We start from the raw sequence: 26,498 nt of genomic DNA, 5'->3' as shown, positions 1-26,498 counted from the left end.
TCAATTCCATCGGTAAAAAGCAGTGGATGAATTTTTAGCAGGCGGGTGCGGGTTGGAGTGGACAAATGGTTTTGCTGGAGATCTTGCCTACCGAGGATATCGCTGTCCCCGTGAGTGTTAGCGGATGTTACGACGCCATACACTCCCAACAGCCAAGGCTGGGCATGGCAGTGCCGCGTTGCATTTGCAAGCCCATTTCGCAGTTATTTCCTGGTAATTTTAACTGTTGAACTAAGCTTTTTTCGCACGCCATTACGTAGCCCAACCGTGCTAATCAAATTCTTAGGTTTTTTCGGTAAAGTCACGTAGGTAAAACATTAAAATTAATGAAAGTAAAATAAAATAAAAATCACGACGTTTCGGAGGCAACACAAGTCTCCGTCATCAGGTGGGACCGTCACAGCCAGATTTGCTGCATCAAGTGAGGCAATGATTCAAGATGTAATCCCTTAAAAGCAAGTTGAGGGGGGAGGAGAGGGGGGCGGAGCTCATCAGAATGTGGTAGCCAATGAATGGAACGTATCGGGAGGGAGGTGGGCGGGGACAAAAGAATGCACGACGTGGTACACGTCGACGGCGTGGACGTGGTTGTGCGCAAGCAACTACTGCTGCACACGTCAACGCATTGGACAGAGAGGGGGGGGAGGGGAGGCCAAACGGGAGTGTGGTGCAAGTGTACGTGGACATGTGTGTGTACAAGCACCTGTTGATACACATGATAGAAAAGAACGAAAATGCACATGTTTATACCAGTGCTGACTGAACAATGAAGAGAGTACTGTTAAACACTGGAGATGTTAACACTCGGTGAAGTAAAGTAAAATAGTGCCTGTCAGATAAGATGGTCCAAAAATGTGTAATTAAGTATTTTTTGCGTGGTTGATAACATCTTTCCAATGATTACTAAGTTTGTACCCATCATCACGGTTGAAATTATGTCTGTGTTTGTATATTTGTATGGCTTCGTGTACAAACCTTTGACATCCTTCACAGATGGGATCAGATCACGGATTTTATGCACCGTACTGAATCGGACTTGGATCTTATGTTTGTTTAGAATTTTGGAGATCTTTTTGGTCACGCCTGCTATGTATGGTAACGTGATAGTTTTGGTCGGAGTTTCATGTGGCTGTTTCTGTGTGGTGGGAGAAACAGCTTGGCGGATAGTGCGGTCAGAGTATCCGTTCATCCTGAGGGCCGAATGTACATGTCTTAATTCACCGGTCAGGTGGTGTTGGTCAGAAATGCCATGGGCTCTGAGGTATATCGTTTTAATGAGAGAATTCTTTTGAGATGGGTGGTGGTGGGAATCCGGTTTCAAGTAGGAATCTGTGTGGGTGGCTTTCCTGTAGACAGAATGTCCCAAGGATCTGTCAGGCCTCCTCTTAAACAGAATATCCAAGAATGGTAGTTTACCGTCTTTCTCCACTTCCATGGTGAATCTGATGGATGGGTGTCTAGAATTGATGTGGTCCAAGAAGTGGTTCAAAGTTGGGAGGCCATGTGGCCAGATGACGAAAGTGTCATCCACATACCTCTTCCACAGGGAAGGACGCAGGGTGGATGTCTGGATGGCGTCTGATTCAAACTTTTCCATGAACGTGCTAATCAACCCTGGTGTTTTGTGGACTTTAATGGACCAGCAGCAGCAGCCATGGTCAGCCCACTGCTGGATAAAGGCCTTCCCAATGGCCGTCACCATCTCGAGCGGTCCTGCAACGATGTTAATTAAATAAGTGACCACAGTTTACCTACTGCTTTAATAGAGGATATTAATCTACCATCATGGTACATACGAGACTTTTAAACAGCTTTTATTGCCGCCAGCAGCAACAGCACTGGAGGCGATTTCGATATGAAATACACAGTCACCAGCAAACAAATTAAAATAAACGTTATAAGTCCACGCGCTGTGGCGCTAAAAGCACCGCGCACAACACAAAAGAAAAGTTACGTGGTTGTGGTGGTCATCGCGCACGCCAAGGTGACGAGCGAGCGCTTCAGAAGGTGGCCATGAGGGTGCCGTCCACGCTGGTACAGAGGGCTTTTCCGGCTCCCCAGCGTTCGAAGAAGACGTGCACATCACCGACATGTGTGTGGTATGCGTGCTCCAGCCAGAGCTGCGCCTTAAGCAGGCCTCTGAACACTGGAAGCACAGATCAGCCGTCAGTGTCACCTTCCAGCATCTTTTTTCTCGTTCTGTACACCGCCATCTTCTCCTGAGCACAGGCGAAGTTGGCGAGGTCATGGCGCTTGTTAGCCAGGTAAGGCACCACCCCATATACGAAGCTGCTGTTGTAGAGAGAGGGGGTCAGAAAGTTCCGTGTCTGGGATGGTTCATGTCTCGGCCTCGCTGTGCGCTGCGTTGCACCACTATCCGATTAGTTAACCTCGCATTCAATAAACCTTCAGAGCCAGGGTGAATATCCGACTCCAACATATTTAATGAATGAAACGAGGTAAAACTGATGGAAAAACATGTGTTAATACTTGCAATATCAATACAATGAATGAACGCTGCAGCATCATAATGTAATAATCCTTCAGGAGACGGCTTCGGAATCAGTCCTTTTATTTCCACTCCACAATACACTTTGCTCACTCACTCCCTCCGTTGTTGGCAGACAACAGAGAGAGGACAGACTACGCACCAAGTCCCCACCGCGCACGTGGCAACCCGAGCCCCCGTCCGCGCGTGACCCTGCTCTTGTCAGTTTCAGTCTGCTCTCGATCGTTCTCTCTCACTCGCTCTTAATACCTTCGTCACGTGGTTCCCCCAGCCAATCGTTCATGGACAGCTTGGACCATTCTCGATGGTTCCCTGTCAATCCCGGGACCACGCCCCTCATCCGGCTCCCCATTAGCTGGGGCCCCGAATGGCTAGGCCAATCACTCCTGATGACCTGTCGTGATGACGCATGGGCCATGGTCCCTATCTCAACCCTTATTGGCTACAAGCAGGACCGGCAAGCCAATCCCCACGTGAACCCTCTATAGCTGTTATTACAATAATATGAAACTCAACAATAGGTCCTGGATGGACCAGACATTAGCACTGAATAGCTGTACAACAAGAGAATAAGATACTGTGTTAAATAAGGTCACTTTGTGTAATCACCATACTGCAGCCTCAATGTACACTGCTGCATATAACACCGAACTGAATGAGATACTTCTCCATCCTTGCTCTCAAGAACTCATCAAAGTTACATGGGCACACGTCTGGCTCGACTTATCCAACTACAAATAACATTCACAATAATGCAAGTGGCAGGCTTCGTTGTTAACTAGGCCCCATATTCATCATAACAATTTAACAGCATTATAAAGGCATTTTACAGCATTATAACGGCATTCCCAGTATTATAAGAACATTAACTTACAGACAATGCTTATTAAAGTCTCGAAATAAACAGATGCACCCGTCTTCACGGAGACGCTAATTGTGCCTCCATTTTGTACTCTGTGTAATGGCTGACACCCCCGCCTGGTGTGAAAACACACCCCAAATCTGCCGTGGGGCAGAACAGTTCATGTGCACAGAAACTTAAATGTACTCTGGTGAATAAATGCTCATTAACTTATACCAACTATTTGTTTCAACTGTATCGGTGATGTATTGACAAGGATTCAAAATTCGATTGATTTTAAGTTTGTACATTCTTCTTCTGGTACCGAAAGAACCAAGAAGATGAATCCCTGCAGTCACGAAAGCTTTAAATCGAAATTTGTACATTCTATTTCGTGTCTTTCCTGAAGTTCTTCGACGCCGCGAAATAGATGCCACAGGTAGCATGCATAATGTACATGTTATGTGACACTGTCATTTAGTGGTGAGAAGCGGTGCTTGATAACATTAATTCACTTCTCGCCCCTCCCCCTCCCCCCCGCAGAGAAACAAACATTTGATCAGTTTAATTAGTCAATCAAACGCCGTAAGGGGCCGTCCATAAATGACGTCACGCGATTTTGGACCATTTTTTACCCCCCCCCCCCCATCGTCACACGGCGTCACAAAAAGTCAGACCCCCCCTCAAATATGACGTCACAAAGCTCTGCCCCCCCCCCCCCCAAATAAAACATGCTTCAAATCGCTTTAAACTGTTGTCATTGTAGTGCGTATTAAATGTGGCGCTGCACTCTGATGTTGTAGGAGAACACATTTATTAAAAAGTCTATTTAATTAAGTAGAACGTGTTGGCTATATTTATTTAAAGTTGCGCATTTTGATGTGACGTCACATTTCTCAAACTCCCCTCCCCCTCGTGACACATCGTCACAATTGTCTGACCCCCCCCTCCTAGGTGCGTGACGTCATTTATGGACGACCCCTAGTTACGTTTGTCGGCGTCAATGTGTTTATATTTTGACATCAAAGGCGCCCCCACCACCACCCCCCTTCTCGCTTGCAAGCGCCAGATTCGGCCAAAGCTCTCGATGCATTGAGCTTCTGTTTCTCAACGACCTCTTTCCCTCTGCCCCCCCGTTAATGGGCAAAATAAACAGTTCACATAACATAAAAGGGTGGAGGCCTCTTACGAGCACAATAAATAATCTTTGAGTTGTTGCGTAGTCATGGTGACCACGTTAAGTGTACCGCTGCCAGCGCAGGACGTTATAAAAAAAAAGCGGCGGGTGTGGATTTTAAGTGGCGATGCTCTTTTTGTTTAATATATATTTATTTTGTAAGCCCTAGCTTCCAGAGTGAATAATTCATGAATACGGTAAAAAAAAAGATGCGATATTCAGGTGCAGTTCTGTACGCCTTGATATAACCTCTAGGGTTTTTATTTAAATATATAAAAGCGTAATTTTAAAAAATTGGAAAAGTGCACGCATAATGCAGTGTGGTGTACACAGGGTTTCAAAGCCTTTTGTAACACGGTCGTGTGTGTTTACCTCGTTTTTTAAGCATATTTTTTCAATCGTGTCTTACTCGCAATCATTTGCGTAATGTCACTTTGTTGATCATCAGCATGTTTAAAATAAATCATTTCCCCGCAGCATTTCTCATCTTTACTGTATATTACGTTTCTGAAATGGTGACGCGTTTTTATTTATCACAGCCTGCTTTCACCTGAAGTAATGCTGTAATGCTCATTAGCTAGCATTGTGTATAACGTTAACTTCACAGTTCCATCTTAATTTAGGAGCTTTCGTGACTGCAGGAATTATTCTTTAATAATTCGACCCCTCTCTTTGTGCCGATTTGTGTCCTCTCTCTGTGTGCCGTTGTGATGTCTGTCTGCTTGTATGTCTGTCTATAGTTTTCTAGTTAGATTTTTGTTGCTATTTCTTTTATGCCTGATGATGATTGCTTGTGTTGCAATCGAAACGTCGTAATATGTTATTTTAATTTATTATTTTATTTTTAGACGTGACTTAACCGAAAAGAACCAAAGAATAATTCACAGTTCCAGTTTATTATTTCTGGAATGCCTTGCCCCAGTCCGTGAGGGACACTCAACTTCTTAAGGCTCGTCTGAAAACACATTTATTTTCTCTTGCATATCCGTCTGTGTATGTTTGTTTTACTCTTGGTTTTAATATTAAGGTGGTTTTTTTTACTGAGATTTTGTTGTCAAGCGCGGTGAGGCCTCGTATAATTTGGGCTGTAGAAAACTGAGTTTTACTTGCTAAAAAACAAGAATGTAATTTCAAATGGATGGGTAATTTAAAACTTGGTAGCCGATACTAATGCATTCGCATTTATTTGCACATCTTAACACGCAGTTTCCCTCCTTTGATTAATTTTAACATCCTTTTTTAACCATTATCACCAGCCGAAAAAGTGCTACAAACTTCCGCGATCGTCGAGCGCATTTAAAGCCTGTGGATGTAACTTCACCTTCTCCTTAAGGCTTCGTCAGCTCATATAACACCAGAGACCCCTTTTCTCCACCCTGACATTTCAAATAGATGACATTGGGCCACTGAGCCGCATTTGAATGGGCCTAAGCATGCGCGTCTGTGCTTGACGCTGGCAGTGGCGTCTTGTTTATGTTTGCCCTGTCGGGCTACCGGGGAGCTTTGCTTAGAGCAAGTGGGGGGGTGTCTGCCCAGACAAGTCACCATGCGTGGAGTGGTTTATGGGGTGGAGTCTGTCCAGAATCTCGCTAATACCTACGCGGATTTAGCACGGAATTACTGTCCTACATCCTTGGCGATTTAAAATCCTGTTGTTGCTTGCAGCTGTTAGGGCACTTTGCAGCCAAGGAAACTTTAGCCGCTGCCAGTATCGCCGTTTCTTTTTCTGGCTTGTCGGGAAGTGTCTCCTTTCAAGTGACCCGCTGCGGTTTTACAATGAATTTGTGAAGTGGAGCAAGTTTTGTTGACTTTGTGGGACGGCCGCTGTTACTCTCGTGCGTGTGTGTAACTACTTTACGAGTAAGCTTCATGTTGCTAGCGTCTCTGGCCATACGTGACAGGTAATGTTGTGAATTGTCTTGCAAGAACTTGCACACGCCTTTACGGTAACAGCCAAATGTTTTGCTGCGTTATCTTATCGAAAGCAACTGTGGACTTAACAGAAGAAGATCGCGGAGCTAGCGATGAAGTGAGGCATCAGACACCGGAGTCCAGGGGATCGACGGAGACAATCAGCGTTGCAAGGTCGCGGTTGTATTTAGACGCCAAATAGATCCAAACTCTATCGTGTTGTTTAAGAAGAAGAACCTTGGACTTGACCCCTACGCATTCGGAAGCAACCGCGCCGGCGCGAGCGGTTCTCTTCGAAAGCCTTGGCCCCTTCGCGGCGGCCGCATCGGAGCCCAGGCGGCCATGGACGAGACATTGTTCACGGCGTTCTCGGCGGGCGCCAGCGGCCGCTCGTTTGCCCGCTTGCGCCTCGCGCGGGCCTCCGATGAGGATGAGGAGGACGCTTTGGCGGCAGGGGCCACGCACGGACCGTGGCTGAGGCGGTTTGTACAGACGAACTCGCAGAGGAGGCCGGTGCCCCCGCCGACGTCCAGGAGCCAGCTCATGTTTGGCGGCAGGTGTTCGGTGTGTCGCCTCGCTTTCGGCGACCTGCAGGGAATTAGGCTACCGCATGGGATGCAGCAGGTACACCTGGGACGTTTTGTACGCGGGCGCGCGCGTCGGTGATACGGTCAGACCGTTTAACACGTGGGAGATGCTTTCGGCTCGTCTGCAAATTTGAACACCAATACCTCGCGATTGCGGTTAATAGCGGTGTCTCGCTTCCAGTATTCTCCTCTCACTTGCAAGGAATGCCGTGAAACTCTGTTGCCCTTAATCTCATACTATTGAAACTTACCATTGTGTTGTAATATATATATATTTTGGGGGGGTCGGATAGTTTAAGTAAAAATGTGCGTCGTAAACCTTTCTCTACCCGATACAGCCGATCAATCACGTCGTCACGTAAACAAACGTGCCACTGGAGTGTTTGGGAGAAGTTCACGATAATTGGGAGAAGTTTACAATAATTGTTAGAAGTTCACAATTGTTGTGAACAACAACGTGAACCTCTCACAGTTTCCTTCGATGTTCTTCTTGCAGTTACTGTTTATTTAATCGGTTGTGTCGGGTGATGGAGGGTTTTTACTCGCACGATCTGACCCAAAAATCAATCGCGAGTTCTAATATTAGGTGCGAATTCCTACGTGTTAAATTTCCCATTATCTTGTTGTACTGCCTGGAATGCCCTGGCTGCACTGGCTGTGGCTCGTTGGTGAAGTTGGTGCTGAGTGGGTCCTTGTTGCTTTGTTCACAGGCTGTGCTACAGTGTTGTCCTCTCCTCTCTCTCCCCCCTTCCCCACCACTGCAATCCCGTTCTACACGAATGTCGTTTTTTCTTTTCTTACTAAAGCATCTTGAAAGTGTATTTAGATGCTTTTCCATTGCAATTGTTGTCATCGCATTGGCAACAGCTGTTTGTGGACATCTGTGAAACAGAGCTTCATAGCTCATCAGATTTCTCCTGGATGAATACAAATTCAGATTCTGAACAGTTTTTCGAACAGACTAACCAATTGAAATGTCAAGGTTTTCATTTGCCTTCAGTGACAACTATATTCCGATTGTATTATCACTTGATAATAGTCTCCGATTGCTGAAGCTATGATAATGCAATTTACAATTAACCTTATCCAAGTTTCAACTTTGGACTCTTTTCTCTTGAGTATATTCCAGTTACTGTCTAACAAGTGAACCCCTCTACTCTTTGAGTGTTCAATATCAGATGGTGTTCGACTTTAGAGAGCATAAGTGCGACTCGCATTTAGCCAGCACTCCCCAGGCCCCAATGAACCTGTTCAGAAAACACAAGCTCAAATGACCATATCACTTGCATCTGTTTCTCTGAAGCTGGTTGTAACTAGGCTGGCTATTCAGGCCCACGTGCATGTGTGTGAAAGGGAGTCCACACACGATCATTCTGCCAAGGGAACTATATTGTTCCAGCAACTCCAACCTGTCGCGCATGTACATGGTTGATGATGACCAGCCTCTTCTTCTCCAGAGCACCACGCCCTCCGCATACCCTCTCCTCTTTCGTGCCAACGTTGTTTTCCCTCTTCCGCCTTCTTTGCCCCCCCCCACACACCACTCAATCCTTACGTGACCGCACGAACTCTAAACGTATTTACGGTCAGTTCTGTAAAATATACTCGAAAGTGTGAAATTAAATGGCAGATGTATATGTGCATGTTGAACTTCTTTTGCACCACATGTACGTAGCCAACTTTGCTAATTGGAGGTGCGGGTGAAGGACAACAAACTAAACACAAAGAGCAGTTCTAAACAACCATAAAATTCTAGATTTGAAGCTTTCGTTACTGCAAGGATTCATATTCTTGGGTTTTTTCGGTAAGGTCACGTAGGTAAAAAATTTAAATTAATAAAAGTAAAATAAAAATAAAATAAAAATCACGACGTTTTGGAGGCAACACAAGCCTCCGTCTTCAGGTGGAACCGTCACAGCACGTTCGCTGTATCAAGTAAATGAGAAATTCCAAGAGATCCGACCCCGTATATATACTGGTTTAGGGGGGGAGGAGCCAGGGCAGGCCCCTGGATAGGAGTTTTTTTATTATTATGGTAAGGTTGGTGTGGCTGAAGCTACGGCTAGTCTACATAACAAACTTTACCATAATAATAAAAAACTCCTATCCAGGGGCCTGCCCTGGCTCCTTCCCCCCTAAACCAGTATATACACGGGGTCGGATCTCTTGGAATTTCTCATTTACTTGATACAGCGAGCGTGCTGTGACGGTTCCACCTGAAGACGGAGGCTTGTGTTGCCTCCGAAACGTCGTGATTTTTATTTCATTTTTATTTTACTTTTATTAATTTTTATTTTTTACCTACGTGACTTTACCGAAAAAACCCAAGAATATGTAACCATTATAAAAGTTCAAAAGACGTGTGACACTCCGCTTTAAATATGAAGGCAACATTTATCAACAGCAATTAAATGAGAGTAATAATACATATTTAAAATAATCGTTCATCTCAAGTGAAGGAATGTTGATTGATAGAGATACTCTATGGGAAACTTAATTTTCATCTATCTACCAGAGCTGATTGAGTGAGTGTGGTTAAGTCTACCCATGTTAACCATGTGCAAGCTCTAGGAAACTTCACGCTCGGGAGATTGCGTTAAGTCCAAAAACTATTTTGGCTTCAAAGCGGACCTAATATTTGGTGTCAAATACATATGGACCAAAACATGTGAAGCTCTATATTTATGCATTTGAGCACAGAAAATGTGTTTTGGGTATTCCTGTGATTGCTGATTATTTTAGAAATTTAAATGTTGGAGCGTCAAATGCAAATTGCCATGTGATCTTTTCCAACTCACTACATTCCTGATAAGCTGGAACTACTACAACTTGTCCGTCGGGATTAATAAGGTCTGATTTTTTTTATCCATTCCGTTCTCCTTTGTGTAACACACACATGGATATCCAATACATTCACTCAATATCCTGCATTTTTTTCTTTTTGGAGGTCATCAATTCCAGACAGCCTTCCCTAGTATAACACAGCTTGGAAGAGTTGTGGATATTTCCAATGTAACATTGGCCTATTGATTTTTCAATGACCCAAGAAGACAAACTGAAGCGTGTGGACACATTTTGAATCACTTTTACAGACCTTATGACCCGTTAGACCTGCTGTTATTGGCATTTACAAAATAATAATAATATTGATTTATAAATAATAAATTACAGCCCTTGTCAATCCACCACTGGATGAAGCCTTCCTCATGCCGTGGCAATTATGCTGGTAGATGCGGATATGTAGAATTATGAATAAACTATCAACTATTTATTATTTTACCAGGTAAGGCCCACTGAGCTATATAGATATTTTGCAGAAGTGACCTGGGCACAAATGAAAAGTCAACGAAGTGGTTTACCATGTGGAAATTTATACCAGTTAAATATTCTAAACACATGTTTATAAATGTGGAGGGAAAAACCGGAGGACCCAGAGAAAAAAAATCCACGCGACCACGGGGAGCATGTGCAAACTCCAAATATACAGGCATCAGGGTCTGGATCAAACCCATGAGATCCTTTATACAAGGTGAGGCTATTAACATTTCGCCACTGCGCCAGCCCAGTGGCGAGATGCCTGGACCAGTTTAGTTATCACTCGCCACTCATTCCAACCCATGGCCTGCAAACACACTGAGTTCACAGGGTTCCGCTTGGCAATTTTCAAATGGGAGTGTGATGTAATGAATTGATGCAAAATTAGGTCGTTTGAGATTCCGCGTGACTTGCTGCTTTTGCTTTGTTCCCTTTGCGCAGGCGTCGCCGGACCTGCGGTACCAGCTGCGCCTCACCTTCTTTGACCTGGTGTTCCGTAAATTTTTTGGGTGCACGTGGATGAGCCAGCCGAGGGCAGCGGCCACCGACGGTAGCAGCCCCGGCAAGTCACACTCCGTGTCCTTCAACGTGGTACGTCGGCTCGCGTCAAGGCCCTCAAGCGGGCGGCAGCAGAGATCTGATTGAAGCTTAATTGATTTTTACTTGATAGAAAATTCGTAAACGTATCCTCTGGATGTGAATTAATAATGTGTTGGTACTCGCTGCAGAAAGCCTGCCTTCGGTGACATAGCATGCTTTGAATATTTAGGCTTTGTTGTGGTTTTACGGGGTACTATGCAGCATTAGCCGTATCAAATGCGTGTGTCACAATAATGTGTTTTGGTTTGACTTAAGCAGCTAGTGCCAATGCATGGCTCTTACTAGTTATCATTTTTTTTTACAGCCTTTTGTCTATTAACCAATGGATGAAGGTCTCTCCAGGCCAGGCCAGGCCAGTTATGGGACGTGTTTGACCATACTTCACCACGCTGGTTAGTGTAGGTTGGTGAAGGGTGGCTCAACTGGATCACATATCACTTGCGCAGTGCAGAAACGACTGCACCAATTCTGAACCCCTTTTTATTGAAAAATGAAACAAACGTTAGTATCAAGTTGCTTTGCTATTCGGGACTCATACTATATGAAACCAGAAAAATGAATGGGAATATTTTTTCTGGAGAAATCCCATGAGCTATGAAGGTTTTTTTTTTTACAGATGTCCAGTAGGGGCGGGTAAGCACATTTTCACGCAACTTGGAGACAAAACCAGTGCTAAAAGGACTGCCTCGCCATTGCAGCCCTGGCAGCTGTTCGCCATCGTTAGTTGGGGGATGATGATGAAGTGTCAAATTAAATAACTTCCAAGATTAAAGGCATATTGCGAAGGCGTACATATTCCGTACCCGCAATTTTATCTTCATGTTATTATTCGTGAATGTGGGACTGAGATCCATTGAGATTCAGTCTTGAGGGTTCATCTTCGGCAAATACATTTTATTGTACCCCGCGTGTGTTTTGCTGCTCGAAAGCCTTGCTGCTATCATCTTTAATGTCAATTCAATGCTCCAGACTTCTTCTTAGAACTGCCAAAATATTAAATCGCTAGCTGATCCGATTTAGAATGAGAAAAATTCGATGAGGAAAAATTATACTAATATTCCTTGCAATTCAACATTGACGGTACATCTGTTTAAATAACGAAATAAATAATTTGTCAGCCTACGCTCATAAACATTTAATGAACTTGGCGGTTGCCATTTGCTCCCGTGTAAGAGCCAAGGATGTCTCGCATGGTGATGTCGTGTGCGAGCCACCTGCAGCAGAAAGCCTTAACACATGCGTCAATTACACTGTGGCCATAAAAGAAAAACATAAACATTTCAAAGGCGACGTTTCCAGGCAATAGCCTTTGTTTTAAAGCCACTGCCAACACAGAATCATCCAATCACCTGTAACAGGTGGCTTACAATGTGAGCTAAATAGTATTCAGAAGGAATATGCACAATGCAGTGGTTATTTCATGGCAACCGATGTATTCATTATTTTATTTGCTTACGTGGTGCCGTGTAGTTGCATGAAACTATAAGCTTATTATGCATCGCCTTTATTTAATGAGGTCTGTATTTTAAATAGCCAAACTTTATAAGATGAAACATTTGCGATTCTTAGATTTCCAGTGAAAGCACTCCAGAATGTAATAAGCCAAAATAACGTGGCTCATTTAAAACTGTTCAATTAGTGGGAGAAATATTCCACGCTGCCCTACAAAAAACGATTACCTTCGGTACTGTGTAATTTCTGCTCGTTGATACAAGAGCTTGGTGAGATAGAGAAACATTTTCGGAATTTATGTCGAGTACCTTTCGTACTATTTAAAGTGGCGCATTCCAACCCTCATCGAATTGAGGTAATTTGGACGTAATCGCACCATCATGTTTCTTATCATTGGATGCAGTCTTTTTTGGTTGTTCTTATTAACCGTGCCTGTGCCTTACCCCCCGCCTGGGTCATTTGATGCTTTTGCCAGCAGTCAACGCTCGCTTTCCTTAACCAGCGCATCGACGTGCCTGGGGCACCATTAAGTGCGCTCGCCGAAACCTCATCCTGCCCGCCGCGTCACTCTCAACGATCGTCCTCGCGAGCGTTGTCGGTCGTACGGCGGCGGATGAACGTCGAAACAATGCGAACGTCGGCCGTCGCTGACGAAGAGTTTCATTGTGCTCCGCGGTGTTTTGCTTTCTTTTGTGGAAGCGTCAGAAGGCCTCAACGGAGCCATGCTCGTTCAATACCGAGAGTAATATCCAAACACTCTTGCTTTTGCATTCAAAGCCTACCCCCGTGCCTAACGCGGTTTAATGTAATGGTTTAATCAATATGTTATTTTCGCCATGTTTATAGGCTCCGCTGCGGGCTCTAATTGCATCTTTGCATGCGCATCGAAGTGTTTAATTAGGTCTTAAAAAAAAAGCCCTTGTATGCTGCATCTGCAACATATATGCCCGTATCTTGCACATCTAAATGCAAGAATTGTAATCGAAGGTGTCACGAATTCTAAAGTGTCTGACCGTTGGTGGTGATGGCTTTTTTTCGATTTGCCAACCAAATACGTTAACTGTTGCCCACGGGAGACGAATGGCAAGGTCATTGAAAGTTTCCGATTAGAATTTGAAAATTATGCTAATGAAGGGGAAACAAATAATGATACACGCACAATACACGATTACATTAATTGGTATGGTTAGGTATTTTTGTTGTCATTTTTGCATTGTAGTCACTGTTTAGTGTCACGTTGCCATGGCCGAGTGTGGAAATATCACAAATTCTAGATTTGAAGCTTTCGTGACTGCAAGGATTCATACTCTTTGTTTTTTTCGGTAAAGTCACGTAGGTAAAAAATAAATAAAATAAAATATATGAAACTAAATTAAAACACGACGTTTCGGGCGCAACACAAGCGTCCTTCTTCAGGTGGGGACAACGTAGCGAAAGCACAAACGCTTAAGTGTGTCTCAGAGATGGCTGTGTGCTGGGAGGTAAAGTTGGGAAGCCGAGGGAGCGCTGGGAGGCAACGACTTGGGCCGGAACTGGGGCTTTGTGATGTAGATGGCGGAAGTAGATGAGCAAGCTAGGATTAAGCCGCATTTTGTTATGCTGCCGGGTGGGTAAGTTAGAAATGCGCAGGCTAACAACGTATGGAGTTCAAACTGAAATGTGCAAGCTAAAAAACAACTTGTGGTACACACTACCATTGCGATGGTCGTGTGTAAAACTGGGGGTAACAGACTGGGAATATGGGTATGTTTATGAAAATACATTTAAACCGGCTGTCTAGCAGTAAACTGCCCGGTTAATTACATCTTTCCAATGATTGCTCAATTTTAATCCATCATCTCGGTTGAAGTTATGTCTACGTTTGTATATCTGGATGGCTTCATGGACAAATCTTTGGTAGTATCCAGGAGGCTTGCAGAGCACCTTGGTATCGGAGAACACAATGTCATGAGAACCAGCAGCATTATAGCAGTGGTCGGCCACAGCCGAAGAATCCGTCCTGCCATGTTTCAGATGCAACTTGTGCTCGCGAATGCGATCAGAAATATGTCGTTTCATCTCCCCGATGTAACAACTCAAAGTACGGTCGGTCGTGTAATTTTAGCAACAAGACGATATCCGGTACACAACACACAGGGTATGAAAGGGGTTTGACCACCAGCGCAAACACACGTTACGGATTACAGTGCAATGGAAACCTGTCTTAAACCGCATGTTTCAATAAACTCTACAACCCTGAGTGGCTCCCTAAGCTCTGATACCCCTGTAGGAGAAGGAAAAAAAGGGAGGGGGGGGAAGGGGGGGGTGCCTAAATGACCTCATGAATGCTCTTAGGAGGCAATGCCCACTGGAGGAGAGGTAGTGAAAGGATTCCATGTTCGGTGGTAAGCCTCCTCCCTGCCCCTTAGTTTTGGCACTTAGATGCTCTAGAGCGGCGATTTTGATAGCACCTCTGAAATGAAACACCCTTGCGTCTGATGGAGCAGTTTCATGGCACACTCTTAAATCTTCACCTCCACCATTCATCGTTCGAGATGTCACCTTCCATTATCTCCCATTCACTGTTTAGATGAGACATCGACCTTCACTTTTGATTTAAGCCGGAAATTACCCAATGAGCTATGACGCTCCGACTCGACTTTTGGGTTAGTCAATGGTGGAACTTGCAGGGGAAAGTTAAATATATGGATAATTGAAACAATTGTACATTATATATACGAATAACAGCGGCAGTAAAAAGGAAAAATACCGTCAAATTCACAGTTGGCAAATCATACTCGCAGGGTGTTGCAAATGTGGCCGTAGTTGGCATCAAGTAGTAAATTCATCAAATTGAGTGAGGAGGTCACGGGGGGATTCCAAACAGTGGGGGCTGCAACAGCAAAAGTTTTGGTACCAAATCCCAATTTTTGTCCTCTGGATGAATCTGTTACGAATTAACCGATAGTTGTGCTATGAGAGTGATGTAAAGCGATGAAGAAACTTCCTCTGGGAACTCTGGCAGAGCATCACATTGCTCTGTCAATGAACAGGTTTGAGAAATATTTTTTTCACTTCATTGAACGGCCTTCTTACATGTGTAGTGTCAACGATTCAGAGACAGAGTTTCTAGGAGGCACTTTCTTTATTAACAACTTTCACGGTCTCGTCTGCACACTCTCCACAGTAGCTCAGCCTCGCCTGTACACGACACTAGCCGTCGAACACTGACGGCGCTGACTGAGATAGCCAACTACTCTCCTTCGTAGTGCAACATCTAGCGGAGACGTTAGCGACGACGGCGATGAGACGACAGCAACGATGAGACGAGTCCACTCCCAGAAAGAAAAATATATTTTAGTGAGGTTTCATCTTTTTTAAATTCATCAGTATGTTGCACGTGTTCACAAAACACACAACTTCATGCTTTATGGGAGGACTATTTTAAACTCACCTGCTACACACAGCCTTTCTTAAACCGAGCAGTGGTGGAGAGTGATATGTCGAGGGGCGGATGTGCAGTGCACAAAGTATTGTATCGTTGCTGTGTGAGACTGGGAGGGTGGCATTGACACGACTGACTGCATGACTCCCTAGTTTGTTGGCCAGCTGCTCGTTGCTGATATCTCTGTACATTTGTAAGCAATAAATGCATTTATGGTATTCGCTAGGTTACCGAGCAACGCATGGACATGGAACCATTTAAAGGAGGACTCTTTTTTTTTAAGTTGTGGCAATGCGTTTGCTCAAAATCTTTAGGGAGAGGAAGCACCTGCCTGGGATCAGATATACACTCTGCCATTTCTGCAGACATTTACAAACCATTTTCGCCCCTGCAGATACAGTGAACCCCCATCCATATTGATTTTCGTGGGCAATGCTATTGGTGGATCCTATTATCTGCACCTTCCGCAAAAATAACTCCTGACATCTATCTCATTGGTTACCCAGAGATAAACGCAGATAATAGGATGATTGTGCCGCCACTTCCAGATGACTCATCTTCTGTCTGAAAATACATAGATAATAGGACAAATGTAGCGCTTCTGTGAGACTGCTTCTGGGTGGCTGTTATCCGTGTAGAAAGTCAGATCATGGTGATAAATTAATAAATTTGCCTTATTCAGAAGAAAAAAAGCCGGTTAAAAGGATAGCGTTTTCCCCGTAATGGGAATCCTCTTCTGGGTGTTTCCTCTTATCCACTCGCTCATGCAGGTAATAGGATGATGCATCTGCAAGGCAACAGGTGTTCCTGTGAAACAACGGGGGGGCACAAATGATAGTCCTAGATAATAAGACTGCAGATAAGTCGGTCAGTCAGTTTATTTTGGGTAAGGTCCATTGACCTCAAGAAGCTCTTAAGAGCAGTTTCACTGTGTTTTGTTGTCTGCCAGCCTGCCAGCCAGAGTGTGTTGGGTCCCTTGAGTCCTAAACAGGTCATCTAAAGTGCTGTCCTGTACATTGTTGTTGTCTTACACTGTCGCAGGCCAGGCACTGTCTCCTTTAGAGTGCTCCATACAATAAGTACTTCGGGCACCTATTTTTTTTCCACAGATTGCAGTGTGTGCCTTACTAAGGGCCCCGGGGCACTTCGTTCGGTTGACATTGCGTTAGATTGTTGTTCAAACATTGCTCCGATGGCAACACAACAACACTTCAAATCGGTTCGCGACGCCTACGACGCCTCTAAAGATGTGTAATAAATTCCGAGCATATTGCTTGGGCCCTTGATCTGAACTTGTTTACAATACAATTTAGAAGGCCAGGAGTATGTGGTAATTTTAGTTTTAGTGATTAAAACTTTGTTAAACCTGTTTTAACTTGCCTAGCGTTCTTAACAGGCCTAAGGTTGTAATGTTAAGACGGTAGGTTGCGTTAACTGAATATAAACTGCGTACGATTATCATTTACTACTATAATGAGCCAAGAATGTCTGTGTGTCGCATGCATTACTGAAATACACCCATCCTTGGACGGGCAAAAGGCGAGTTGAGTGTATGTTTATGCAGTGGGGCTTGTCTTTCGTGCTTTTAAAGAGAATACATTTGTTATTATTCCTTGTGTTTGTAGATACTAAATTTAACAGTAGCTCTCATCTCTCATTACTTGACAAGAAATCAACCAGTTTAATGCAAACAATATCACTAAACCCTCAATGTAAAACCAGATTGTTCAACCACATTTTAAGAACATGACGAAAATGTTTACCATTACATTGATTTACACTGATTTACACTATTCCATGTCAAAATGGACGCTGTGAGGCTAACTCTTTAAACATTGTTTTCTTAAATGCTCATTCAACTTGCTTTACAATAAGAAGTAAAATAAGCGATTGTTTTTTTACCCTCGCAATCTCTCCGGAACGATCTTTCCGCACAACCTCCCACCTTGTCCCACTGCCCCTCACCTCCTTCCTGTCTCCATTGCCCCGACAACACCCACTTGCGTGTCGCAGCCGGTGTACTTCAACACATCGCTGTGCCACCCGGCCATCGTGCTGGTGTTGGAGGTGGTGTGCCTGTCACCGCAGCAGAGGAGCGACCGCGCCAATCCCAACGTGTCGTGCGGGTGGGGCATCCTGCGGATCTTCACGGGCGAACAGGACCCCCGGGGCGGCAAGACACATGCCTCCTCCGCTGCCAAGCAGCCAAAACGGTTTGTCCCCTCCCCCCGTATTATCCGGATGTTTCAGATTTTTAGTTTTTATTCGATGATGATGATGATGATGTCAGCATTGTTTTTTATTTAGGTGACCTGGTAAGCATGTTGGCTATGTACGGTGTGAAAGAAGTTCAGTTCGAAGTTCAGGACTGTTCATCGCTGGGGGTGCAGGGGCCCTGGAGCAATTCCCACCGTGTGGACTCCCCCCCCCACACCTTCAAACTAAACCGGAACTTTTACATCTGACGTGTACCCTAAGGGAGGATGACTTCTGCCTGGCAACCCAGCGGTCGCTCAGATGTCCGCTGAGCCGCTTAACACAGAATCGGTGGTCATCCTAAACGAAGCACCACCCCCATAAAGATGGTGCGTGTGGTAGTGGTAGCCCCCAGTATATCGCAATGATTGTTTCTTTTTTTTTGTACTTTTTAGATAGTAGGCAGGTAAATGATTCGTCACCCTTGTGATTCAATTAATTGGCACGGTTCAAGTGGCGTGATTCGGTTCCAGCGTCGATTATGGTCAGTGCGATGCTTGTTGATACCTCCAGTTGAGGTGCATGTGAGCTGCGTCCCTATGCGGGGTACCCAGAAATATATCATAATTTGATAATGCCGCCCCTCCCATCTTCTCGCAGGGATGGCGGGGGGAGGTGGGTAGCCCCCCGCCCGTGTGATTCCTCTGCCGAAATTTCATTAGGGTAAAAATGTTTCTGATCCAGTGCTGGGGATCTTTTTTTCCCCCATCCGATTGTTTCTGTATGTATGTATGTTGAATGTATTTCGCACCGTACATGGCCAACCGCGCTCATCAGAGTTGCGGGGGAAGGACAAGAAACTAAACACAAAAATGTAGTTCCAAAGAAATTCGTTTTCAGTCTAGGTTTAAAAGTGCAGAGCTCCAGTGGCTTCTTAATATTGGAAGGAAGAGCGTTCCAGACGGCCGCAGAGCCGCATCTGAAAGCACGCGATGCAGTGACCGTCTTTATGTGGGAATATGTGAACCAAATAAACATAACACATACGATCATAAAATAATCTGTAATACGAATGATTGTATGCATTGTCATGAGTACAATAATCAATTGTATTATAAATATATACGGTATTAAATTTTTATTTAAAGCTTTCGTGACTGCAGGGATTCATATTCTTGGTTCTTTCGGTAAAGTCACGTAGAAGGGAAATAATCAAATAATACGTTATTATTTACTAAAATACTGCATCGATTTAGGGTCGTGTTCACTGACCCAGATATATAATTTATAAGAATAGGGAATTTGGTCATTGAACCATTCAAAGTTATCTCATTAATAGTATATACACAATAAATAATGCTTTCAATTACAACAAAAATATGATAAATATCCATATGTGCTTTGAAAAATTGATATGGAAGCCATGTTCTCTTAGCCTTGGTTAAACAGAGGTACATAAAATGCAACTATCAAAATAAACTGAAGTGATGCCAAGGTTGCACAGCAATGATAATGCACAAATGTGGAATTGTGGAGGAAAGAAAGTTAATTATTGCAAAGTGTGTAAAACTGGCACATTATTTTAAAGCATGGCCACATTAACGCACAGAGGCTGGCTCGATGTGAAGCACATAGGGTGATTAAAACTTTAAATTCTGCAAACCAGGGCTCCCAGCAAAGCTTTTTGCCGACACATTATAAACATCCCAACTTTCTCGGCTCACTGGAATCCAGAACTTTGAGAGCAAACTCGCAACCATTTGGGAGCACGGCAGACGGCAAAATCGGTACGGAAGAGATTGTTGAAGCTACGCTAACACACTATTAAATTCAAACACTCATTTGATAGATGCAGCTTTAACTTTGCAAGCAAAATAACAGCAAACGGCTCCACAAAGTGACATCGACGCATTGTGTGTGCCATTAAGAGTGCTATATTCTTAGGTTTTTTCGGTAAAGTCACGTAGGTAAAAAATTAAAATTAATAAAAGTAAAATAAAATAAAAATCACGACGTTTCGGAGGCAACACAAGCTTCCGTCTTCAGGTGGAACCGTCACAGCCACGACAGCTGTATCAAGTAAATGAGAGATTACAAGAGCTACCACTCCGTATATATAATGGTTGAAGAGGGGAAGGGCCAAGTACGGCACACTTTTTATTAATATGGTAAGGTGAGGCTTAAGACTAAGAATAGACTGCATAACAAAAGACTGAGCCTTTGTTATGGAGAGGTACGGTTTGTGACTACGCCTAGCCTACATAACAAAAGTGTGAAAAAAGTGAAAAACCTAAACCTGGTAAAACAAGACTGGCTGTCTATCAATAACCTGTAATAGTTGTCTGTCAAATAAGATGGTCCAAATTTTTATTTTACTTTTATTAATTTTAATTTTTTTACCTACGTGACTTTACCGAAAAAACCTAAGAATATGAATCCTTGCAGTCACGAAAGCTTCAAATCTAGAATTAAGAGTGCTCTCCAAGTTGACAGCTGGATCTTCACCCCAGCTCCTTCACTGCATCCCCACCACAAGTCTGATCTGCCATGCGGTGCTTCCTATAGAGTGCATGTCAGGTTCGCACCTGCCAATGCCACTACCCCTCCTATACTATTAGGAAGCCACTGGGGAGCTATGCACTTTTACATCTAGATTGAAAACGAATTGTTGTCCTTCCCCCGTACCTCGGATTAGCACGGTTGGCTACGTACGGTGTGAAAGAAGTTCAACATACATAGGTTGGAACTCTCTTTATTATGAGCATCTTTATTGGTTTTTTGCTTAGGAAAACGATAGCCAAACTGAGGAAGATTCAGTCACGAGTGTCACTTGTGAGGAGGGATGAAAACTTGGAGGCGCAGGCCTGGTCGATCATCAAGTTTTGGCCCGTAGTGTGTCCATCACACCTCCTGAGAAGTAACACAGTGGTGGCTGTAGGAAGCAGTTCAGCAAGTAGGTCTTTCCGACAGACCTGTTCTTCACCTGAGGACGGCTGCTTGCGTTGTGGCCGAAACGTCGTGAGACTTGTATTTTATTATGTTTTATTTTTATGATTTTATTATTTCCCTTCTACGTGACTTTACCGAAAGAACCAAGAAGAGGTTTATATTTGATTAACGTGAACTGCACGGCAGTTTTCAGTGTTATCATCGCGCGCATGAATTTTCTCCAAGCACACCAGCGACCAGCGACCACGTGAAAACAATTATCCCAAAAGGAAATTAGCTCATCATCTCCAGTCTGAACCTCCTGAAAACTTCACAAGACCCGGCGAGACGTTTTTTTTGTGAGTAAACACATTCCTGCGGAGGGAGCTGGTAGGAACGTTGGGTTGCTCGGTCAATGGCCAGGGTCAATGGCGGCGTGGTGTATTCCGCAAATATGGCCGACTGTGAGGACGGGCACAAGCCGGCGTGAGTAGGTTAAACGTTGAGTTTTATAAGGGCACCACGGGGTGACCAGCCCCTCCCCACCCAGCCCCACCCCTCCCACCCCCCACCCAGCCCCACCCTCCTCACCCTCCCCTCCCCACCCAGCCCCTCCCCACCCTCCCCACCCAGCCCCTCCCCACCCTCCCCTCTCCACCCAGCCTCACCCCTCCCATTTTTGGATGCACGACGGATGGACAGAATAATCCCCTGTGGGCTGGTGTAACCAGGAGGTTCCTACCAGTATAATTATTTTGAGTATTAGCATACTTCCCGAGAGAACCTACAACACAGTGTAAGTCACAGTACCCATGACGTGGTAGTTGCGTAGGAAGACTGGTTTAATGTTCACACTTTTTCACGCGTCACCTCCACCCTCGACATCCCAGATGAATTCTACCTGTCTCTCGAGACACCTTGCCAGATTTAATTTGCGCGATACCATGTCGATGAGTAACAAATGTGTCATGGATTGCAGGTACAAAAAGAAAATTTATAAGAATAATTGTTATTGGACATGTAATGAGAAAACAAGATCCTGAATTTAATGTCCTGTCTGGGACAATTCTAGGCACATTACACATCATTTTAAGTTACTTAGGCAATTTGAACAATTGGATGTAACTGGGAGTATTGAATGCAAAGTTTGTGAGTAATATTGCGGATAGAGCTAAATCGAAGGAAGGCCATGATCACTGACATCTTTGAGAAAGGATATGGATCATAGAGAGAGAGATTCTTGAGACACCGAAGGAGGTTAATTAAGGAAATATTCTTCGGGAGAACACCAAGAGGAAGAAAAATAATGAAAACGTGAGAACAACATTGAATATAAAATTGCACTTCGGACCGGCCTATGGACAGAACGCTTCGGGAATGAATGAACCCAGGCACATTACAAACCAGATCTTATTTATGTGACAGGAACTTTTAACTTAAAACATATATAAATAATGAAAATTAGGACACCCAATAACCTTAACACAGTTATCTCTCTCTTGGCTGTCACGTTGAGTCGACATTGACTGCCCTGAAGGAGAACAAGTCATTGGTCAAAGTTTGTGTCTGCATGGGGCTAATCAGAACGGCGTATGCAGTGCAGATATGGCTCAACATAGAACATCTGACGCACATGCTTGCGTGGGTTATTTTCTTGTCATAAGTGATCGCACGTGCTTGTTCGGTGCATGTTTCTGAAGGCGGGGAGCATGAATATGGGAGTGTAGAAATGCAGTTCAACAATGTATTTTTTCTGCACGGCTCCACTGCTGCCCAATGTAGCACAAGCCCATAAGCCTGTAGGCTATAAGAAGCTGTTATGTATCGTGGTCACCCAATCCATGCGCTATCCAGGCTTAATACTGCTTAGCTTCTGGGATTTTATGAAATTGGGTCCATTGCAAGTGTTTTGGGATGGCAACAGTGGCAGCGATACGTAGAAAAAAAAAAACAAGTCTCAATGTAAGCGTGAAGCTCATCTGTTTGACATGTAATACGAAGAAAAAAGAGTGTGATCGTGGATGATGATACCAGCACAAGGTGGCCTACACCTCAGCACATAATCATGTCACATGTTTTTTAATGGCCACCGTTTGACAGTAATTATTGACCGAAGAGGATATCAGCCAACGACGTATGGGAACACGTTAATCCGATTGTTGAACAAATCCAACCCGGCGTGTCGCCGTGCAGTGCCTTCCTGCATGCGTGAGTGGTGTGTTCGCCGTTGCGAATAATCGCCCGCCCGGTAAATAGGCACACCGGAGGAAGAGATGCTCTGGCGATACTTTGTGGTGTGGCATTGTCGCAGTCGGTTTGTCTCCTGCATTGTTGTTGGTGCACGTGCCCTGACGCGGAGTTCTGTCGCGGTTTTGTCTCGGCAGGTTGACTCTGTACCATGGAACCCCACGGGCCCTCCTGGTACCGGACTTTGCGGACCCCATTGAATGTAAGAGTTACCTATTCGTATGCTTCATATGAACAGGGTATGCAAACAATTTGTATCACGGCTTTTGCCAACGGAGTAATGCTACGATGAGAAGGAAACCCGATTTTAATGCTGAGGTGGGTATTTGCCATGAACTATTTCGTGGTCTGCTTCACAGTGGCTATTAATGATCCCTTGACACAATTCGCAAAGATAGGGCATTTTGTGACGACGTTGCAGTCCAAATTTGCCAAAATTGAAAAATTCACCTGCAAATTACTCAATTTATACTTAGGAAGTCATCACCCCCTGCTGCATAAACCTGGCAGGAGTCATGGCAATTGATGAGACATTCCTGGGCAAACAAGCATAGTAATTATCATAACAATTACAAGACTTCTGTTAGCATTATAAGCTTTAGTATTACACAGCTCAGGTACTTTTGAAGTCGTTGCTGTTGTGTTTAGTAAGAGTAACTTATCTTACTGAACACGAGACTGCGTCTTCATAATCCGTAGAGAACACTTGTTTACGCTGACAAGTGAAAAACTAAATCTTTTCCTTAAAAATTTGTATTTAAAGCTTTCGTGACTGCAGGGATTCATATTTTTGGTTCTTTCGGTAAAGTCACGTAGAAGGGAAATAATAAAATAAAAAATATATAAAACAATAAAATTCTCACGACGTTTTGACTGCAACACAAGCAATCATCATCAGGTGCGAAATCCACAGCAAGAAAATATTTTTTTTCAAATGTTCTTGCTGTGGATTTCACACCTGATGATGATTGCTTGTGTTGCAGTCGAAATGTCGTGAGAATTTTATTGTTTTATATATTTTTTATTTTATTATTTCCCTTCTACATGACTTTACCGAAAGAACCCAGAATATAAATCTTTTCCGTTTAATTATCTGGGCGAGTTCCGTCGTTTCACTCCACGTGAGATCGTTGGTGGATATACATGGTCAAAGATTTAGTTTAATATGGGCTTCATAATTAGACCCTCTGGGTGGCCAAGACACCACCACGTTTTTGTGGTGTGACTGCAATAATTATTTAAACTTTAGGCTGTCACTGAATGACTGAAATGCATTCACACATTCATCGGTTCGCGTGTAAACGTTCAGACAGGCTTTCACGTTTCACCCGGCACGAGCAGCGCATCCCTCCGCTCAAAGGCAAGAGGGCGATACAATCATAGCGTGTGATAACTGCTCCTCGTTAACATAATAGCTATTTAGCCGCACGCCTTTTGCGTTTTAGGATGCGAAGTGACCCGCGTAACGCAAGCTCCTGCATGGGAACAATCGTACTCTGCAACAATCGCAAGCTTTGGTTAATGTGATCCATGTAAGCCGCATTAATCTGTCTCCAAGCTGCACTGTTTACAAGCGGTGTGCGGCGATTAATTTATGGCTTGAAAGAGCGAGCGGGGTAGTTTGCAGCGTGTTGGGTGAGAATGGCACTATGTGGGTGTTTGTGCTGCACTCGTCTCGGTGGGGGGAGGACCGTGGAGGGCGGTTTCTGCACGTGCGAGTACACGTCTGTCGTGTGAGTGTGTGTGGGGAGCGGTAGTGTGTAGCGCGCTGCGCTACGAACCCAGCGACCCGAGTTCAATTTCCGCTCAAGGCCAACACCTGTAATTCTAGATTTGAAGCTTTCGTGACTGCAAGGATTCATGCTCTTAGTTTTTTCGGTAAAGTCACGTAGGTAAAAAATGAAATTAAAATTAATACAAATAATAAAATAATAAAAATCACGACGTTTCGGAGGCAACACAAGTCTCCGTCATCAGGTGGGACCGTCACAGCTAAATTTTCTCCGTCACACGGAGACTTGTGTTGCCTCCGAAACGTCGTGATTTTTATTATTTTATTATTTTTGTTAATTTTAAGTTAATTTTTTTTTTTACCTACGTGACTGTACCAAAAAAACTAAGACTGAACACCAGTAATGATTATCTGAACCGGTCCTGTGCCTCCCAGAGGTCGACTCGGCCTCAAATGAGTACCTGGTGCAGTGTGTAAACATCGCCACTGGGGAGACAAAGGCGGTCGGGCGTGGTGCTGGCCACCCCACCCCCCTTGTGCGCCGTGCCGGCCTTCACTAGTACTCCCTAACAGCACTTGCCCTGACAGTCGCTTGAGGCTATACAGGGGGGGGGGGATCTTTGTCTTTGTCGTGTATTGGCGTGGCCCTGTGTGTTGTGTGGGTTGCCATGCCAGTGTGGGTGGAAAGGTGCTAAGGGGTGACGGAGGATGCGCAGGGATTTACGGCTGCCCTAGTAAAACGAAAGCACTGATTGAAACCACTCAGGCGGATTTTTATGTGTGCTATCCTAGCAGACCTCACTGTGGGGCTCAGCCATTTATATTGGCTTTAAAAAAAATCCATTTAGCTTTTCTCTAATTAGGAAACGGTGTGAAACATTGATTAGTGAACGCAAAATATAGGGGAATAAAAGTGACACTGTGGAAGAAAAATCTTAAGTTTTAGGGAATAAAAAAAATAGAATATATATGCTCATGCAGTTGCATTTTCATTATTTGATTTCTAATCTAATTCAGGCTGTAATGAGCTCTTTCAGGGCGTCCTTGATATTAATGCTCGTTGGGCTATTTGACACGCCTGCCCAGTCTCACTAGGCAGAGGAAGTATATAATCAATCGTCTTTATGTACGCCAAAGTTTTTCTTCTTTACATTGTGACGTGGAGGCCGCGGCAATGTAGAATTGCGAGTGGAAGTTCAACATCTGGTGGAATTTCAAGTTATTTAATTGCATTTACAACGCGTCACCAATCAATAGCTTTTAAAAAAAAAATCGACATTCATGGATTATTTTCTCTCCCGACATAACGTTGGCTTGCACAATATTATTCGAGTGCAATCGGAAACATGTTAATAAAAAATGGGTATTATTAAATTAGTCAACGGCAAAGTGTACAAATAAGCTACGCCCTGTTTCCTAGCGCAGTGGTGTCAAGTCTCTTAGTTTTGGAATTGAGAAACTTTTTTTTCCCACCAAACAGACCCCTGGCAGCTGTACTGCACATTGAATGTTCATAATTTTTTCGGTAAAGTCACGTAGGTTAAAAAGGAAAACAAATAAATTAAATCACGACGTTACG

General features: G+C 44.0%; 1 protein-coding gene across 2 annotated transcripts in view; it reads left to right on the top strand.

The window, feature by feature from the left end:
• The window catches only part of NPHP4 (nephrocystin 4), a 284,183-nt gene that overhangs the window by 32,331 nt on the left and 225,354 nt on the right, over positions 1–26,498 (top strand). Inside the window, exons 1-4 of one of the 2 annotated variants that reach the window (XM_078611467.1) lie at positions 6,001–7,062; positions 10,782–10,931; positions 17,830–18,029; positions 23,325–23,389. In XM_078611467.1, coding sequence (XP_078467593.1) covers positions 6,781–7,062; positions 10,782–10,931; positions 17,830–18,029; positions 23,325–23,389 — 697 coding nt within the window. In that variant the 5' untranslated portion in view covers positions 6,001–6,780. Of the gene's footprint in view, positions 1–6,000; positions 7,063–10,781; positions 10,932–17,829; positions 18,030–23,324; positions 23,390–26,498 lie in introns of those variants that run through there. The other variant, XM_078611468.1, reaches the window with a different exon arrangement.

Source organism: Lampetra planeri, chromosome 36 (genome assembly GCF_965212315.1).
Source record: "Lampetra planeri chromosome 36, kcLamPlan1.2.h2, whole genome shotgun sequence".
NCBI lineage: Eukaryota > Metazoa > Chordata > Hyperoartia > Petromyzontiformes > Petromyzontidae > Lampetra > Lampetra planeri.
The sequence above is the reverse complement of the archived record's forward strand: the minus strand, read 5'-3'. Positions and strand labels throughout refer to the sequence as shown.